General features: G+C 37.8%; 1 protein-coding gene across 4 annotated transcripts in view; it reads left to right on the top strand.

The window, feature by feature from the left end:
• The first annotated feature begins 304 nt into the window (after positions 1–304).
• Positions 305–19690, top strand: part of CACNA2D1 (calcium voltage-gated channel auxiliary subunit alpha2delta 1) — a 516254-nt gene continuing 496868 nt past the window's right edge. For all 4 annotated transcript variants that reach the window (XM_046669483.1, XM_046669485.1, XM_046669484.1 and 1 more), the window contains exon 1: positions 305–827. In XM_046669483.1, coding sequence (XP_046525439.1) covers positions 733–827 — 95 coding nt within the window. In that variant the 5' untranslated portion in view covers positions 305–732. The remainder of the gene's footprint in view (positions 828–19690) is intronic.

Raw genomic sequence — 19690 nt, 5'->3', positions numbered from 1 at the left:
GCCTCTGCAGCCTGTGGATGCCCGCTGGGGGTTAGCTGTCCCCCGGGAGCCCCGCGGGGCTGGGTCCGCTCCCCCTCCGCACGCTGGGCGGCTGGAGCAAGCCGACGCCGACTTTGGGAGTTCCTTTCTGCCTTGTATGGAGTGCTGCTCGGGCCCGTCTCCGCCCGACTGCTCTGACGCCCAGCCCTCCTGCTGCCCACCCCCAGCCACCTCCTCCTGACTTGCCCGGAGAAGCCAGACGGAGCCTCTCCCTGCCACAGTCTCTCCGCCTGCCATTCCCCCATTCCTCCACCCCCCCTCCCCCCCACCCAGCGCCGTCACCCCTCCTCCGCCCTCGCCTCCACCTCCTCCTTCTCGGCAATCAGGGGAATAAATCAGGGAGGAAACCGAGAGGGGGAGAGAGGGAGACAGTGCGAGATAGCGAGAGCGTCGGAGCGCCGGAGGGCTCGCCCAGGTCTGTTTCCAAAGTCGCCCTTGATGGCGGCGGAGGCGAGGCAGGCGCGGCGCAGAGCAGCCCGCGCGCTCTAGTGGGGCCGCCCGCCGCCGCCCCTTCCCCCGCGCCGGTTTCGCCCCGGCCGCCCCCGCGCCGCTCCGCGCCCCGGCCCCGGCGCGCCAGCCCTCCAGACGTCCGCGATCCCGGCAGAGTGTGCTCCTTCGCCTCCTCCCACGGTTTCCAGCACCGTTCCTTTCCCCGGCTGGGGAGGGAGGCGGGATTGATCTTCGATCGCGAAGATGGCTGCTGGCTGCCTGCTGGCCTTGACTCTGACACTTTTCCAATCGTTGCTGATCGGCCCCTCGTCGGAGGAGCCCTTCCCTTCGGCTGTCACGTAAGTCTCCGGGCCGGGCGAGGCGGGGCTTGCGGGCCAGCGGGTGCCGCGGAAGCCGGGCACGGGCGCCCGCTTCGGAGTTGCGGGGCTTTTCTGCCTGTGGGGGTGGGGAGCGAGCCCAGCCTGGCTCTGGAGAGGCCGAGCGGGAGGTGCGCGCGGCTCGCCGCCGGAATGCGCACCGAAGCGGCGTCTCAGGCGCCTCCGCGGGGCCGGACGCCGGGGCCGAGTGGTCCCGGGAAACAGACGCCGACGACTTGCGGCGCCTCGGCCCATCTCTAAGAGGATTCCTTAAAGAGTTTAGCTGTACTGAGGGGAAAAAGTTTCCAGCCAGATAACCCGCTCTCATCAAACTTGGTCCAATAAAAAGTTGTGTTATGGTTGGGTATTTTACAAATAGGTAATTTCAGGCTTACCAGGGTAGCGTGGACTTCTGCGCTTGGCCTCTGGGATGCCGTCTAATTACGATACCGTCCACACTGGTTTGGATCGTAAATTACTGGGCGCGCTGGACAGTCTTTCTGGTCAGAAGCGTGCTCATTCCCCGCAGCAGAGAAGTGCTGTCCACCCCAGTGGTTCGCAGGTACTGGGACCACGCCATCCAACCTCCCTCACCTTTTATTTGAAATATATAAACGCCGACAGACACGCGATTCCTGTTCTTAGAAATGGATAGAACCTATTCTTTGAGGGAGGGGCTGAGGGTTTCCAGAGTCTCCTGCAATTTTCTCATACTGTTAACATTTCTAAAATAACAAACAAACAAAAAACCCTCGCTGCTGTTCTGGAAATAGAGGTTTTAAAGGTAGCTGTGTAGTCACACGGCAGGAAGGGAATGAAAAATAATAATTCTCTCTTAGGCTGGAAAAAATACCGAAGTCAGTGGCACATAAAAATATACTATACATATTTTTAAATGCGTTGAATAGCCTATCAGGCATTCTGGGAAAGCATTTATTTTTGCTCTTGAAGCTACTTTAAAGCTTCTAAGAGTAGGTAGTCTTAAGTAGATGAGTCACTTTAATGCATTTTACATAACAAAAACAAAGCCCAAGGTAGCCTTCCCGGTATTTATGCTGTTGGGAATTATTTGCTGTCCTTTGTTGGCTGAGTGCTGAATACTGGAGTTTTTGGTGGATTCTAACAGTGAATCTTTACCAGTTGAAACCCTGCAGCTATTATTTAAGATTCATCTTGAGGTATTTATACATTACGTGTCAGTGCAAGAATAGGAAGGGTGCACATTCTAACCTGGAGAAGGAGAGTGCCTAATATTTTTGTCATTGATTTACCGTCATGTTCCTTTTTAGATAGTCTTCCATAAAAATGATTGCAGATCCTTTTTGTTATGCAGCAAAAGGGTAAATGTGGTCTGTAGATCTTGGTTTAATTGGCAGAATGTTCCAAGTGGATATTTTGAAACATAAAAAGAGTAGGAATAACCCCAAAGAAGCTTCCAAGTTATTCACTCTTATTAAGAAATTACACTTTCATTTATTTAATTTTTTAGTCTTTTTGTGAGTTGGCCTATAAAGTGAGAATTCACGTGGCTTGCTTGCATTTTGTGGCAAATAAAGAAGGGATTCTTTAAAAAGGAGTCAATGTGTTCAGTTTACATATTTTTAAATTATTTTAAAATTGTCAGTTATTTTTAACTACAATTTATCAATATTTCTATCATTTGGAGGGAATGCGTCATCATACCATCAGGGAAAACTACGACTTTTTAAAATACAACAAAATACAACCTTTCATTCCTGAACATATCATGGTAAAAGATTAATGTAAAAATTCTTATTGTAAGAAGGACATCTGTAATAAATGCTTTCCTAAAATTAAAATAACTCTATATTCATGGTCAGAAATTCACTAGAGACAAGAAAGTAAATAAATAGTGGGCAAAAATAGGAATTAGAAACCACAATTTCTAGTCTCTGAGAGGATATGAGATTTATTTTTTGACAATGGACATTTAAGATGTTTTTGAATAATATGAAACATTAATTATTTCATAAAATAGCTTAATAAAAGATTTTGTAGAGCTAAGTCAGTCTCCTATAGGGAATATTAGCAATATTTTTATAAGGCTTCTGTATCCTCAATTATTTATTTGAAAAGTTGGTAACACCATCTTCTGAGGAGAGGAGAAATGATAGTTGACATTTATACTTCATGTTAGATTTCTGAATAAACTTTATGAAATTTTTTTTAAATGCAGCATTGATTTCATCAAAATGTGGTGCCATTTAATTTTCTTGCAAGAAAAGAATTCATGTAGAGTATTTATCAGGATAAATCTCAAATCTTTGGGAAAAATTTCAGTTTTATAAAAACTGAGTACAAAGATTATAGTGTCACCAAAGGCAAATTATTATCCTATATATAAATTTTTCTGGAAATCATTAATATATTCTTTTTTTGACATTATTTTTCCCAGAGAAAGTAATATAAGAAGTTTTTATCATCAGAAGAGGAAGAACATGCCATCAACACAGTATAAAATTAATTATGCACTCATTGGAGTGGGACCAGAATTGGGATTAGTAATTCAAAGGTTGTTGTTTTTTTTTTTAACTAGAGTGTTTACAGTAATATTAAGGGCTTAAGTTTTATTATAATAATACCTAAATAGTATATCATTCTAAATCTCTTTCATTTTCTCTGCTTTAGAATATGTTCTCATATAGTATATTCTAAAATAACTAAACTGTTCTGAGTTAACACTAAAATAACTGAGTTTTTTTCAGACAAAGGAATTTTGATACTATTCTTTTACTAGGTTAGGATTTTCTTTTGGAAATGATTTCGTCAATAAGGTGTGGCACATAAATATGCCATATGGTAGCAACCACCTAATGTATATTGGTTTATATGTAAATGGAAACTACATCATTTTCATGTTATAATATGCACATGTTGTATTGGTAGTTTAAAAGATAGTTTTCAAAAAGGGAGTTCTTGATTGTTCTAGAAATAATTTATTGGCACATAGGTGAAAGCACTTCTATTTTAAAACTCAGGATAATATGTTTGGCAGCCAGTATTGTAATGTTAATTTAAATCCATCCCTTTTAATTTTAGAATCTATTTACAAATCCTGTTTTTTAAAAAAACGTTTTAGTTATAACTATTATTCATGTTAAACTTTTATCTCCGTCATATCAAAATGTCAATCAGTCAAGAATAATTGGCTGAGAGCCCACTGATATTTGGGAATTTTAGTGTAAACTGTATAATGAGGTAAATATTTTAATAAGAATTGCAGATATCTACAGGAAATAAACATAACATCTTGTAAAAGAATGCAACTTTTGGGTTTAAATACTTAAGATATAAAGTTTTTTCTTTTATTACACAAATTTATATTTAAAGGCTATAGAAAATAAACTTATGTGTGTCATAACATTGGAATGGATATCTTTTCCATGTGTTAGAAGTGATGTAATTATTCTCATTTGGATTTAACAATTCCTGTTACGTACTACATATACCAGGAAATGTGCCTTATGATAAAATATGAAATCAAATATTAAATTTAAAACAAAACTTAAAAACAATGTACATTAATAAATCCCTTTCTCAGATCTTTGGTTTGTTCTCATCTTAACCGTGTGACTACATTTATTATTCCACAGATGTATGTTTAAAATATGCAACAATAGGTACATTTTTCCAACTCAGTAGTAACCTCATGTGAACTTTATTAGTATTTATACATGGGTATATGTGTAGCTATTTGGATTGGCATTTGAATGAGCCTTAGGCAGACTGAAATGGATATAATCTAAAAAAAACGTTTTGGAAAGAAACAAAAACCTAAGCTAATTATGATTTATAAAAAGGAAATAAAATCTACCTTTATTATTTTTTTATGGCTTTCACTAATTTGATTTTAATTTAATAGATACATACAAAACTAGAATCTAAAACAAGTTGTTCATTTTGAAAATAGATGAAAACTTTACTACTGTCTTCCTCTTTACTGCATAGACACCTTTCTGTTATTTCTCCAACACTGATAAAAATAACAGAATGAAATACTCTTCCTTCTAGGGTTTACACATGATAAGATTTTGCAAAAACATAAATAACACATGCAAAATATATATACAAATTTTGTATTTATATTAAGCATATATTCATAAGACCTAACAGTGCATTTAGGAATTTTAAAAATAATTAAAAAAATTGTGCCCATAATAAACTATGTTATTTAATTAATGTATTCTCTGGAGTATCATTATATAGAACGTATACACAGAAATTTCTTTTCTTTTCTCTATTATTCAATACAGATGCAAATTTCTAAGAAACTAATCTCTTCTTCTGAATTCACATGTTGTTTCAGAGTATGTGTCTTCAAACTGTTTATAACCTTAAACTGGAGATTTAAGTAGTTAAAATGAAATATATTTTAGGTAAATCGTCCAATTAGTTGATTTCCTTCTGTGTTTTACATGTATGGACGTAACCACTTCCTAACATAGACATCTTACATAGAAGTTTGAAAAAGGGCAGAATTTATTTCAATATTTCTAAAAAAGTAACATTTCATTATTGGTAAAGTGACAATCTTCCATCATTTGTAATAGAAGAGCTGTCTGTTGTAGTAATTCAAAAAGCATCTAAGCTGCTTACCACAGGGAATGAACTCTGTTCTATTCCATCCACTGTACATTTACTTAAAGCTTGTGGTATGCATCAGCACTGTGTTAAACTGCCAGCCAGTCCTTTTCGTGGACTATCTATGCATAGGACCACAAGTGTTCCCAAGCCTTTCATACAGTTGCTTTCCAGTAAACTTGGAAAGCATCTTGGCACCAAGATGGCCAACCATAGAGCTTACACATGATTCATTTTTTCTTTTCACACAAAAACGTGAAAATGGTTGTGTCATATTGTTTACAGAGTTGAAAGAAAAAGGTGATTGATTTTGATGTCAATTGAGGTAAAAATGGTAGCACTTTGTCAAAAATACTGTATTTACCACCTTTTCCTTGAGGATGCAAAATGTTAACGTTGCATAATTAAATAGTTTGTATAGTTTATGTTATTATGGCATTCTATTTAATAGATAATATTTTATGTGTGTGGAAATATATATTTACATATAGATGTGTAGATGTGTGCACGCATATGTACTTTTTTAAACTTCAAGCAGTGCACTAGCGTAGGAAAACCTCAGGAAGGTAAGTTTATTAACACTTGCATGCTTTAAGATCTCTGTCAATCCACCACTGTTTTCAGGGATTAAATCTCACTCAAAATATTTTTATAACACTAGTGTTTGAGAATATTTTGAAAACAGAATCAAATGAAATATTGTACGCAAAAGCAACTAAAGAATGCTAAGGTCCTATAGAGACAACATATTAACGTAATTGATGAGTACCAAGAGAAGTGTGATTCTAAAGATAGTTTTGCCAGTTTTAAACAAAACAACAAATATGGGAAAAACACTATTGCACTTGGAATGTTGGGCAACATGTTTTCATACTAAGCAATTTTATTTCTGCCATTTAGATATGGGATACTTTGAAATTTGTAAGGTTAAACATATTTGGCATTGTGACATTTTAGGAATGAAGGATAAAGGTACACATATTTTAAAATTTTATTTGTTAAATAATAAACTTTTAGATTTCTCTTCCTTATAGGCTTTATATATTTTGTAGTAATTCGATACACATGAATAAACCACTATTAGCAATCTAAAAAAAAACGAGTCAGGAAATTAACCATTGCGCCTTTAAAATTTGCCATGTATACAGATTCTAACAAGATTATAAACAAGGAAAAGATTGGCTGTGTGGCCTCAACAAACTGGCACACTTTTACGGTTAATTTCAATAATTCAGGATCATGCTGTTACATATGAAACAATATTTAAAATTCTCTTTGAATATGAATGTGGGTTATTTCTGGCTGTTATTTTAACATTTGCTTCTGATTTTTTTTTTTTTTTTACCATATGGTGGATTAAAAAATTAAGATACGTTTTAAATTCTATATCGTAAATGGTAGAACAGCGTAAGCTAGAAATGATCGCAATGGAAAATAATGATGTTGCCCATTTTAAATGCTTCAGATTTGGGGATAATCTTGTCTATTTGAAGTTCTTTTTCCTGAGTAATTAAAAATTTATTATGATGGCTTCTTGGCGAGTTTGAAAAATAATTTCTGTATTTTCCTATTCAATTAATTACTGGTTCTCCCTCTTTGTCTCTTTCTTTCACACACATGCGCTCATTTACTAGTAATCATAAATCATTATTATTTGCATATAACATCACATCAAATGGGGAATTTTTGGTTTGTTTTCTCCGTTATCTGTGACCAGACCTCAATTTTGAGTCCTTCTCACTTGAATCTTCTCTCAGTGTTCCAGGGGACTTCCTCTTACCACTGAACATTTCTTTCTATGGGGAAAATTGTTGCGGGATTTTGATGTACAGATAAATCTGTAACACATAACACTTCCACCAAAATTGTCAAACAGTCTGGACAATTGTTTATTTTGACATTTGCTCACATATTGTGGGCATAATTAGGGGAAAGAGCTAACAAAATGGTTCTCTGTCTCAGGTGCCTACTGTCAGCTATATAAAAGGATGATTAGACGTTAATAAATAATGTCTTGTTTTTTATTTTGGTGAGGAAGATTTGCCCTGAGCTAACATCTGTTGCCAGTCTTCCCCTGTTTTGTATGTGAGCCACCATCACAGCATGGCCACTGAGAGACGAGTGGTGTACGTCCACACCCAGGAACTGAACCTGGGTTGCCAAAGTGGAGTGTGCCAAACTTAACCACTAGGCCACCAGGGCTGACCCAATGATGTCTTATTTTGAGGCTTAAAGGAGGAATGGCTCACTGAAGTAAATGGGCTTAGGCACACTGGGAAACTCTCTTGTTTAAAAAAGTGATCAGGTAGCATTGTGGTGAAAATGAATGAAATGAATGAAAATGAAGCATGTGTAAGACAAAGGAGCCTTCAGATTTACATGGTGTGAAATTACCTTAAGATGCTAAAGGTGGCAGTTGGTTATTTTTTTAAATTTTCATCTTTTTTTTTCCCATTTCCTGTGTTAGCTTCGTTATCCTGGAAATGTTGCTTACTGAACATAATATTTGATTTAGAGACTTAAATGTTCATATATGGAAATTCACCTTAGAAACCAAAGACAATGAAATTGTCTGGATCTCAAAGAATGGAAGCAATTAAACATTTTTATTTTTTATAAAATCCTGGGGAAATGGTTCATTGGATAAGAAATATTAATATAACACTTTATTGAAAGAGTAACTGCTGATAGTCAAGAAAGAAATTCCATTGGTAAATTTCTTCCCTTAGATTACAAGAAATGAAATGACTTGCAGGTCGGTAGGCTAAATAGTCCTAAGTACATAGTACATCTTATTTTTTACAAACAGTTTTAATTTATGCTGTCTCTTTCAATGTCTCCTGCTTCAAATATTTTTAACATCAAATGTAATTTAATTCAACGATTAATGCAATTATTATTATTCATTGCAAATTATGTAGTGCACTGAACTACATGCTAAGAATCCAGATTGTGAAAGAGAGTCCCCAAGGAAGACGTTCACAACTCCAAGCCAACTGTGAAGCAGTGGGATCTGTGAAAGCACGACCAAGGAAGAGCACATAGCATGTTGAAGAAACGTGGTCTGTTCTGTGTTAGGCATAGGTTTCCTGGGTGGGAAGAGATGTTGGTGGGACTGGGCCATTGGTTTGAGTCTAGGTTATAAAATTTTTGCGTCAGGGCTGTCTCCCCACACAACCCAAAGGGGAGTTGGGCAGTGTTCACAATACAATAGACATTTGTGGTACCCCAGCTCTGCATATGCAAAAAAATTTGGCCTTTATCCTAAGATTTTTAAATTAAAAATAAAAGTAATAGGTTTTGAATCATAGTATGTAGAAGATGGATTAAATAGGACCAATATATGAGGCAGAGACAATGAAAGCAGTTAGTAGACCACTGCAGTATGCCTAGAGTGAGAGATGCCCAGAGTCTGAAAAAGCATATCAGCAGTGGGAAAGCAAAGCAAGTATGAAACGTAATGTAGAAGTAAAATCAGGCCCTATTGGTTATGAGATTTGAAGAATCAGGAAGAGAGAAGAGTTGGTGATGACTCTCAGTTCTCTAACAGGTAGATCATGTCCTACTGAACTTCATAGACTAGAGAACACAGCAGGAATACCAAGTTGGTGGTGGCGGTGAAGGTAATAGGTTTGCTGTTGGACATTTTGAGTTTATAGCATCTCTGTAGAGGACTATTAGGCTATTAGAAATATGATCTGAAGGGGATTTCGAGGCAAATTCAGAGAGCACTAACTTTGAAGCCAGAAAAGGGGTTCATTCATTTATTTAGCAAGTATTTTAGTATCTATTATAATAGACAATGTGAATTTCAAAAGAAGAGCCTTGATCTACAGTTTGATTTTCCAGGGAGGTCAGACAAGATGAGCCTATTAAGGAAGTCACTAGGCCATCAATGATATAATAGAGCAGTTTCAGTAGAGTGTTGTGGGCAGAAGTATGGTTTTAATGCCTTGAGGAGTTGGTAGCAGGTGAGATATGAAGGCAGCAAGTGCAGATTGTTCTTTCAAGGAATTTGGCAATGTGAGGAAAGGGAGAGATAAAGAGTAAGTTCAGAGGAAGACAGTTTAAGGGATTTGGCATTCTTTTGTAAAGAATAGGAACTTTATTAGGCCATTTGGCATTGCAAGTAGTAGAAAACCGTAGCACTATCTTAAACCAAAAAGGGAAATGTTTTTCAATGGTAGTGAAACTGGATGATCAATCATGGGAGTCAAGGTCAAGGATGTGCCAAGAACCACAGAAAGGGGTGGGTCTGCCGTCAGGGTCATCTCTTTCTCCAGCCTCTGGTTTTCTTTGTTTGGACTCCTCATTCTTCTCTCTCCCTGAAAATTGACTTTATCTGCTTCCAAGTGCTCATGGTATTGAATGGCTGTGAGGGTTTACATTTTCTCTATTGAAGCTTTGAACCAGCTTGAGACTAGAATCCTAGTCCAAAGCATAGCCTCCTAAAGAAGATGTGTTGACAGTCTGAATACGGGCCAGATGGCTATGTGTAGCCCATTCAGTTGTTACCAGGAGATGAGGTTTGGAAAGGGGGCTCTGGTTGCCTGAGGTGAGGAAAGTTGTAGGAACAACTAAATAAGTGTTACCAGGAGGAGATTTGAACATATCAGAGGAAATAGACCAAATGGCAGAGAGATGAAAGAGATGAGAGAGGCCATGATTGATAGTCGAGTGTTCTGACAGAGGCAAATGAAGAAGGGATCAAGAAAAAAACCAATATCTTACAACGTAACTTTTTTTTTCTTCAAACTGTATCCAGCTTTATTGAAGATACTTTTCACGTACACTCACAGTATTTCAGGCAGGACATGAGCAGACAATCATTAACAGTATACAGCTTTCAAACTCCCTTCTTCAATGGACTACCAAAATCAGCAAGCCACTATACACCCCAATGAAGTCTTCATTTGATGCTCTGAACAAGGAAAGTTTAGAGTGAGGGTTGACATTTTATGTTTAGTATGTTGTTTAACAACTTTTCACTAGCCGACCCTGACTTCCAGGAAGGGAAATGAAAATGGCAGAATTATCAATCTGAAGATCTACAATCTAAAAAAGGAACTGCTGCTCTTTTGAGGGATGCCATCTCATTGGCGACACTGGAAAGTCCAAATTGCCTGACATACCAGTAACCAATTTTGCGGGGTCAGATCTCAAGAGGTCTCTGGGTTTAAAGGAGTCAGGTCTATGCTGAAGGCGGAGAGGGAGAAGAGGGCGTACAAACGAATTTTAGTTTTTCCACACCACCAAGCATTTGTGCCAAGGTGGCTCATGTGTGTCAACATCAAGAGATCCCTCCTCTTGGGAACCGAGAGGAAGATCTCTCAAAACTAGAAGGGAAAGATGTTTTTTCCCCCATGTTGATGCAGCTTCTGAGACATTTTATTAGTGACACATGCCCTTCCTCAAAAAACGACAATGAAGTGTTCTGTGTGCTAACAACATAGTTTAAAAAAAAAAGTAAAACAAAATTCTGCATTTTTATAAAACTTGATAGGAAATAGTATTTCAAACTGTACAGTCACCAGAAGTACACAGTTATCAAAAATGCACACTTTCCACTTGGCATCTCCAGCACCTCCAGCTTTCCGTGCCTGGTCTGTTTTGACATCTTCATTTCCTGCAGAGTTATTCCCATCCTTGCCAGCATCAGCCTTCCCCTTTTTCCCTTTGGGTACCTTCTCTCCCTTCTTTGCAGGGGCCTTTTTAGGTGCGGGCTCTGGCTTTGGAGGAGCAGGTTTAGCAGATAACCTTGCAGATCTTCTCTGGTTTGTCCATCACCTTGGCCTTATCTCCTTCAGCCTTTCTCTTGGGCGTGGTGGTGATGGCTGTGGGATGTTGGCACTGGATGCAGGGATGCAGCGGCGGGCGGCCTTTGGTGGGCCCGGGGGTCGCTCTCGCCTCCTCTTCTTCACAGTGCTCCCAAAGTAACTTTTGAAATATGAACCAGGCTTGGGAATTAAAGCAGATGGTTGGAATATAGGATAGACACACTTTTAATTTACTGGAAATGTTTTTGGAGGAACGTTCCAAATTTCATATTCCATTCTTAAGATGAAATGACATGATTCCGAAATGTAATACATACACAACAAATAGTTCTTGCTTTTGGCAATTTAGCATTATTTACTTATTAATTTTTTGGCAGATAGGGATGGTTTACTGCCGCCTTCTATCAGTGCCCCCCCCCCCCCATATCTAGTCTTTAGCAGAGGGCAGGAATTTGAATTGAAACATATCCTTGTCAAGAAAAGAAATAATAAATTTGATAAGATAACAAACCAGACAGAATATTCCTGCAAAGCATGTCCCTGATCAACCTTTACAGAGGCATCTCAGGTCTCCTGAAGGTCTGGAAATTGCTGGCAGCTGCCGTCACAGCAGTTCCCTGAGTTTCCAAGATGACAAGAATTAATGCTTAGGATCGAGCAGATCTAAGAATCAGTCTGGATCTCATTGGTACCAGTGCACTGTGGAAAAACCACACTGGTGGTTTGTATTGTAACAAGAGATGAGAAGAGTTAGGGTGGTCTGTTTATTTCCCTTTTGTGACTTTGCTTTTTTCCTCTCCCATAGGTCTTCACCATTTACTAGAGCTAATTTGATGTTTCTACCTGCAGAATGTCTGGACACTAATAATTAGTAACAACTATCTTTCAGTTATTATAATATTAATTTCTGAGATTTTTGAGCTCCTTCTGTATACCAGGCACTGTGAATTGATACTCTGTGTGGTTTTTAATCCATCCAACCTTTAAGCCTATCCCCTAAGATAATTATTATTATTATCCTTGTTTTATAGAAGAGGAAAGCTTAGACTCTGAAGAACTCTTCTGTATTTCCTTAGGAGCTAAAATTTGATCCCAAGCAACTTGATTCTAGAGTCCTGCACTGACCTGCTGCACTTACTTTGCTGCCCTTCTATGACAGGAGCTTTCATCTTCTCACCTGTTCCAGCTGTTGCTGGCTGCATAGTCCATCAATGAGGTTGAGGGTGAAAAGAAGTCAATGTGAAGTAGAACAGAACTAACTCTCAGTCTCAATTTCTCCACTCCAGAACAAGAATGATGTTAAGTTAATCCTCAATCATAGTGTTATATTCTGAGGATCAAATGAAAGGATGCATGGGGAACTTTGAAGGACTGTTTAATGGCTAGACTTTATTATTTGTACCACATGTGATTTTTCTGCCTTCAAGAGATCATGAATTGATGACTAAGGTTTAATGAGCTAGATATATTGTATTAATATATCATTTGGGCCATGAGGATAATCTGAAACGAATGGGGAAAGGAATGCTTAGCAAGCCTCAAAAATATCTCTTCCTAAAACTTATGTAGTAGCCTTTAATCGTGAAGAGGAAAGGAAAGAGGCGGTAAACTAGAGTGAGTGAAGTGTTCTGTCTCTACGGTTAAGGACACAAACTATATCCTAAATGAGCCCGTGAAGAGAGCAGAACTGCTAAGGATTTGATGTGTTTTATCTTGACATTTCAGCCAGCACTTGTTGTATGAGAACTGTGCCACAGGAGGTTGAATCTATTTTTAAAAGTCGTAACTTTGCCACCGATAACCTCTCAATGTCAAAGAAGTGAGTTTTCAGCTTCAAGTCAGAATATTTGAAAGTTAATAAAGTAATCTATCCATGATGTTTATAGAAATGTTTTCACACAACCCTGCAAATTGGGTGAGCACAGAATAGTAAAACTGAGACCAGTTGCATTTTTAGCAACCAACACAGAAGTTGGTAAAAATCTGCTAGGAGCACACTGAAAAAGGCCAATTTTCATTTGACTCATCCAGCTGATTAGTTACACTCATTTAACCCCACTCTTTCACTTTACAATATAAATGGAGGTCAACCTTTCACAAACACTATTCTTTTTGTTGGTAGAAATAAAACAGATTTTCTGCTGCATATTTTTAATTGATTTGTGGAGAAAAGAGATGTTTTAGATGAAACTGTACATTAATACTATGATTAATGAGTACAACTTGATGATTACCATTGAAGCAGCAAATTTTCAAGTGCCAGAAACCTGCCTTTTTATGGCAGTCATTTTGACATTTGCCACAGAAAGGAATCTGAAAAATTCTTATGATGTTTGTCACTTTAAAAATACCAACCTTTTTTGCTATGACATTCTATTAGAATTGGCTTACGTTTGCATTTGTGAAAATTTTAAGAGAGACAAACAAATAGGCCATGTGAGGCCTCAGGAGGATGGGCACAGTGGGGGGTGTGCGTATCGCTCTAAATTAAGTATTTAAGCTTGATTGTCTCTCAAAATATCTGATTTTCCTGTTGATATAAATGTAGAAATCAGAATTAATTTTTATGAGGTAAAATTTTATTGTACATGAGTAGCTCAGTTCCCAGAGGATTGATACATGGTGTCAAGGTGTGCTGGTGAGCAATTGTTTAAAATTTGTATTAATACTCAGTGGTAATAAATAAACATAGCAGAATGGTAACTCATCACAGAGCAAACTGTGCGTGATAATTAGATGAGGTCATTCATCTCCTTAAATTATCAGATGTGACACAACCTGTCTGTGTGGTGTCTAAAAGCCAGCTGAGTCCCTGGCTGTAAATGACCATGACAGAGGGGTGGTTTGAGGGTTGCAAACCTTGGATTTGGTCCTACCCCTTCTGGGTTTTTCCACAAGTGAAGTAGATTGGCTCCTGAGATTCTGTTCTTATAATGTGCGTAGGATTCTAAACCTGGGGTCAATAGACTGCTCAGGACCTATTTTTTCCTTCTTCTTTGTTTCTTCTACATCTCCACCCTAATTATAGGGTAACATATGAACCAGACATGTCTATATATCTATAACTATATCTATATCTATCTATGGGCATATAAACATTATATATGATATGTATTATATAACAGCATATATGTTATATATTATAACGTGTTATATGTTATAACAGCATATGTATTATATAACATGTTATATTTATAACATATATATTATAATACCATGTATAATGTTTATATATTATATATGTAACATATATTATAGTAATATATCACATATTAAAATAATATATAAGCATATATATCATAATTTATATGAAATGAACATTTTAATAAAACTAGCAAAATGTGCACATAGATTCAGATGTGTTGCATGTATGTAGAAGACATTGTAAAACATGAAAATGCTTTGTAGTATCAAGAAGAACTGTTATGTATTTGAAGGATTGCAGATTTCCTTAGGAGTAATTGAAGCAGAATGGATGGGATGGGATGTACACTTGCTCATTATAATTTTAATTTTTTGCCCGCTTTGAGTCTTGTGATTCTACTCTTTCACATTTTCCAAACCCCATAGTGACTCCATGTTGCTCTGCTTGCCCCAAAAGTTGCTAGTAAGTATGTTGATTGATCTTTAAGCAAAGTCAGAACCATACTAGTCTATCTTGTGGAAGTTCTGAGGACTCAAGGTAAGCAGTCTGGTATGGTGGGAAGAATCAGAGTATTGAGTCAGGGAACCCAAGCTTAAACCCTGCCTATGATACAGCCTGTGTGATCTTGGAAAGTTAATTGTCCTGAGTTTCAGTTTCGTACTCTGTTAAAGAGGAATCCACTCCATACCTTTTACGGGAAATTTTGAGTCTTAAATTAGAGCTTCTCAACTACTAGTATATGTATATTCCACTGGATTTTCTGAATAAAGAGTGGAAAGTGTTAGTTTCTTCTGTCTTTTCTTATTCTAATGTGAAACCATTACAACTAGAGGTTTTTCTCCCATTTTAATCTGCTCCTGGAGCTGTTCATGGAGATTACTAGGGATTGCTTTATTTTCTCTAAATAATCTCCTGTTCTCTTCAGTTAAGTAGATTAGAGCTGGGGGACAGTCTTCCCTGGAATGGGTTGGGAAGGGGAGAATCAAGTCAAAAGTAAACTCACCAGACTGTTCCTTGCTCAGTGCCCTGAGGCTGTGTTTAAAGTTGTACTTTGTGTCATGACTGTAGTCTGAAGCTGGGTTATATGTCACTTGAAGAAAGGACAAGTTGTATCAGCTGCCAGTCAGAACCATAACCTCTCAGTTTACTAAATTAGAACCAATTCCTGCCAAGACACACAGACCTTTTGTATTTTGAATGGATCTAGATATTGGATCCATGTTGAGTATCTTCAAAGCTGCATTCTTGTATGTGACTATCAAGTACTTACAATTCTAAAAAGTGATCCTCTAGAGTGTGGCTGCAGCCTTTCTACCCAGGTTTCCTCATCTGGACCACAGAACACATATAATGACTTGAGTGACTATTTTTTCAGTTCTCTCAAAAAGGGTTCATGACTAGTACCATTCTAGAGGCCTAGAGGAGAAGTTAATTTTTAAAAAATGGATGCTTTTGAACATCATGCCTTAATTCTCTCATGGAACTTGCCTGGTTGGTTAGAAGTATGTGTTCAAAGCTCAACTCTACCATTTATTAGCTGGGTAACTTGAGCATGTTAACCTTACCGTTGGTAAACCTCATAAGGTTGTTATGAGAATTAAGAGTGTTAATTCATGTAAAGCACTGGTATGTAGAAAGCACTGAATAAATATGATTTGATCAGAAGCTAGAGATTTTACTGGAGTCAGGTGACTTGGGTCCCTGTTTGCCTCCTCCACTAACTAGATGTGGAACCTACCTTGGTAACATCTTGTGAGGAAGAATTCCTGATTTTAGCACCTTCTAACATCTAATTGCTCACCAACCAACTATTTCCCGGCAACTTGGTCTTAATTGTTTCTTGATATTTGAGTACTCCACTGCCTCGAAGTATCCTTCTGGAAAGGTCCTCTCCCAACTCCCAATTTAGTTTCCTCTCTCATGATCTTTCTGAAAGCAAAACTGATGAAGTTTGAAGTTTTCCTTCCTTTTCAACACTCTGTGCTATCCCTAGATTGCACTAAAGCATAGTATGCTACCATGCTTTTTTCTTTTCTGATTGGAGGGCATATTAAGAAATATATAATGAAGTCAGGGACCTTGCATTCTTGTGTTCAGAGAAATAATGTTCGTGGCCCATTTTCACCTGATGATTTTGGTTATGCAAAAGAGGCCCTAGAGGTTCTCTCTTGACAATATATTTCTAGTAATTGTTGCAAACTGTCTGAAAATGGTAACTTTAAAACTATAGCAGCAATAATTATGATACTATGTATAACAGAATGTTGCTTTTTTTCTTTTAAGACAAGCAACAAATGCATCATCATATCTTGCCTCGAGGAATAAATGAAAATTATGATGTGTTTTTAGAAAAGAGAATAAATCCATTATATTATACTGTTTAAGATATCAATTCTAATTTTTTTTTTTTTTTTTTTTTTTTTTTGCTGAGAAAGATTCTCCCTGAGCTAACATCCATACCAGTCTTCCTCTATTTTTTAGTACATGGGCTACCGGCACAGCATTGCCTCTAACAGAGGGATCCAGGTTCATGCCTGGGAACCAAACCCAGGCTGCTGAAGTGGAGCATGCTGAACTTAACCAGTAGGCCACTGGGGCTGGCACCCTCAATTCTGACCTTTTAAGAAGAATTAATATTAGAGCTTATCATGTATCTTAAAGTTTTGAAGAGGTATGTGTGCAGAATCACGTAAAGTATGACCTTTCCTTGTGCCCACTTGTTTAGCTTTCTTTCTAGTGTAATGGCATGATTAAATAAGAGGAGTTAGAAAACCTGTGAAATCTTTGACATTTATGCAAAAAAATATGTGAATCAGATTATACAAAAGAGATCGAAGACTGACCACTAATATAAAATACGGTGAATGCAAAACCAGACAGAATCTTCATAAAGACGTTTTATATGAAGATTGATAGATAAAATGAATCCCTCGTTAGAATTCAGTAATCTAGATTCACTTATTTATTTTAGTTTGGTATTTCCTGTGCTGTGTAGTATATTGCTACAAACTTAGTGGTTTAAAACAATGCGTGTTTATTTTTTCATGGTTTCCATGCTGAGGAGTCAAGCCGTGGCTTAGCTGGCTCCTTTGCTCAGGATCTCACAAAGTTGCAGTAAGATGTTGACTGGCATGCATTGCTTTCTGGGGCTACTTTCTGCTCCCCTTTCAAGCTTATGTGTTTGTTGACGCTTCCTTGTGGTTGTGGGAATACCTCCCCCTCCTTCAGTTTGTTCTCAGTTCCTAGAGGCCACGCACACTTCCTTTCCACATGGTCCTGTCAAAGATTTTCTCACAACATGGCAGTTACTTCTTCAAGGCCAGCAGGAAGATCTCTCTGTTCAGAAAGGAGGCCCAGTTGCTCTTTTAAGGACTTTCAACTAATTAAGTTGGATCCTCCATGATAACTTTCTTCTGATTAACTCAGAATCAAGTGATTTGGGATTTTACATCTACAGAGTCTCTTCCCCTCTGCTACATGACATAACCCAATCGTGGGAGGGACAGCCCTTCATAATCACAGGTCCCACCCTACTTCAGGAGAGTGGATGATACATGGGAGCTGTCTTAGAATTATTTCTTCCATGGGTTTTATTATTAGACAAGCGTCATAAAAATACCAAAAACTAGAAGATAAGAATACTCATTCCCCTCCCACTTTAGGTGTTCACAAGCTTTGGAATTGCTCTGAAGAAAAAAGCGAAGAAAAAGAATTCTCTGTGCTATAGTTTAAGCCAGTTTACACAATTATTGTCAATAAGTGTGTAGAAAAATTGTAAGACAATTCTTGCGAAATGTGAAGGTTTAAGTTACTTCCAAATTAAGGTTTATACTTCATGGAACCTTAGATCTTATGTGCATTACCTTGTCTGTATGAACTAGGCAATCCTCTAAAATCCTAATCAGCATATGTATTTTTTACCCTTGGTGGTGTAGTGGTTAAGGTTCAGCACTCTCACTGCCTCAGACTGGGTTGGTTTCCTGGTCAGGGGAACCACACTACCCGTCTGTCAGGTGTCATACTGTGGTTACTGCATGTTGCTGTGATGCTGAAAGGTATGCTACCAGTATTTCAAATACCAATAGGGTCACCCTTGGTGGACAGGTTTCAGGTGAGCTTCCAGACTAAGACAGACTAGGAAGAAGGACCTGATCACTCAGTTCCAGAAAAAAAGTGGCCGTGAAAACCCTATGAATAGAAGCATTGTCTGATATAGTGCTAGAAGGTGAGAGGATGGTGCAAAAAGCCTGGGCAGGGTTCCGCTCTGCTGTACACAGGGTTGCTAGGAGTCAGAATTGACTCAATGACACTAACAGCAAAAGTCTATTTTTTAGTGTGTATCCATATGGAAAGGTAACATTCTCTAATGCCCTAATTATAAAGTATTAACACAGAAATGTTTTACATTTAACTGAAAACATTCATATATGATTTCTCTTCTTCAGTGAATAAATTTAGGTGAATATCTATGACTTCTGTTTTTCAAAGAAAGAGTTATAAAATGCTTCTTCACAATATCTAAGTACTGGGTACTCAGTAAGTTTACCTTAAAAAGAGGGCCCCTCATATCTGCATACAGGTGCTCCGTTGCTCTGCTCTCTGCGTACCTAGTCATTTCATTTTAGAGGTACTGCTGATTGTCTGATTTGGTCAGGATTTGCCTTGTTGTTCCTCTAGCACTTGTTAATTTGTTAACACCAGGGGATTATGGCCAGAGAAATTGTTTAACTCAGTGCTTTTCACACAAACTTTCCTAAGGAATAGAATTTATTTGTTTATTGGTAAGTTTCAGATCCATTGCAATATATATTTTTGTGGAATACAGTGAAAATCTATTAATGGAAAAATGCAATTTGAAAAGATATGAACCTTGTTTTTAGATAATTAGATTCAGCGGTCAAAATGTTACCTTTTCAAACTGTTGTAAAAGTGTCCAAACAGTGTCCATTTCTGTACTTTCCTTGAGCTGGACCCGCAGAGCACAATTTGAGTAACTCCTGTTTAATTAATTTGGCTATTTAAGGTAACTAAATGACTGTTTTCAAAAAGTTTGAAAATAGTATTTAAAAAAAACTAAAGTTGAAGGTTTTCACATTAAATTATTTTTAAAAAGCGTATGCCCTACATTAATGCTTATCTTTTATTTTGGCTATTGGATAGCTATGGCCTTTTTCCTCAAAGTAATAATATTTTGGTTTGAAAGCAGCTACCTGTTTCAGATTGTTACGTTCCATAATTCCTTACCAGGATTTTTTGTCATTTGCAAGCTAATTTGACTTTTATTGTTCTCTTTTTAGAACATTTACCATTTGCAATGAGTG

Source organism: Equus quagga, chromosome 8 (assembly GCF_021613505.1).
Source record: "Equus quagga isolate Etosha38 chromosome 8, UCLA_HA_Equagga_1.0, whole genome shotgun sequence".
Taxonomy (NCBI): Eukaryota; Metazoa; Chordata; class Mammalia; order Perissodactyla; family Equidae; genus Equus; species Equus quagga.
This window is presented reverse-complemented; position numbering and strand designations above follow the sequence as displayed.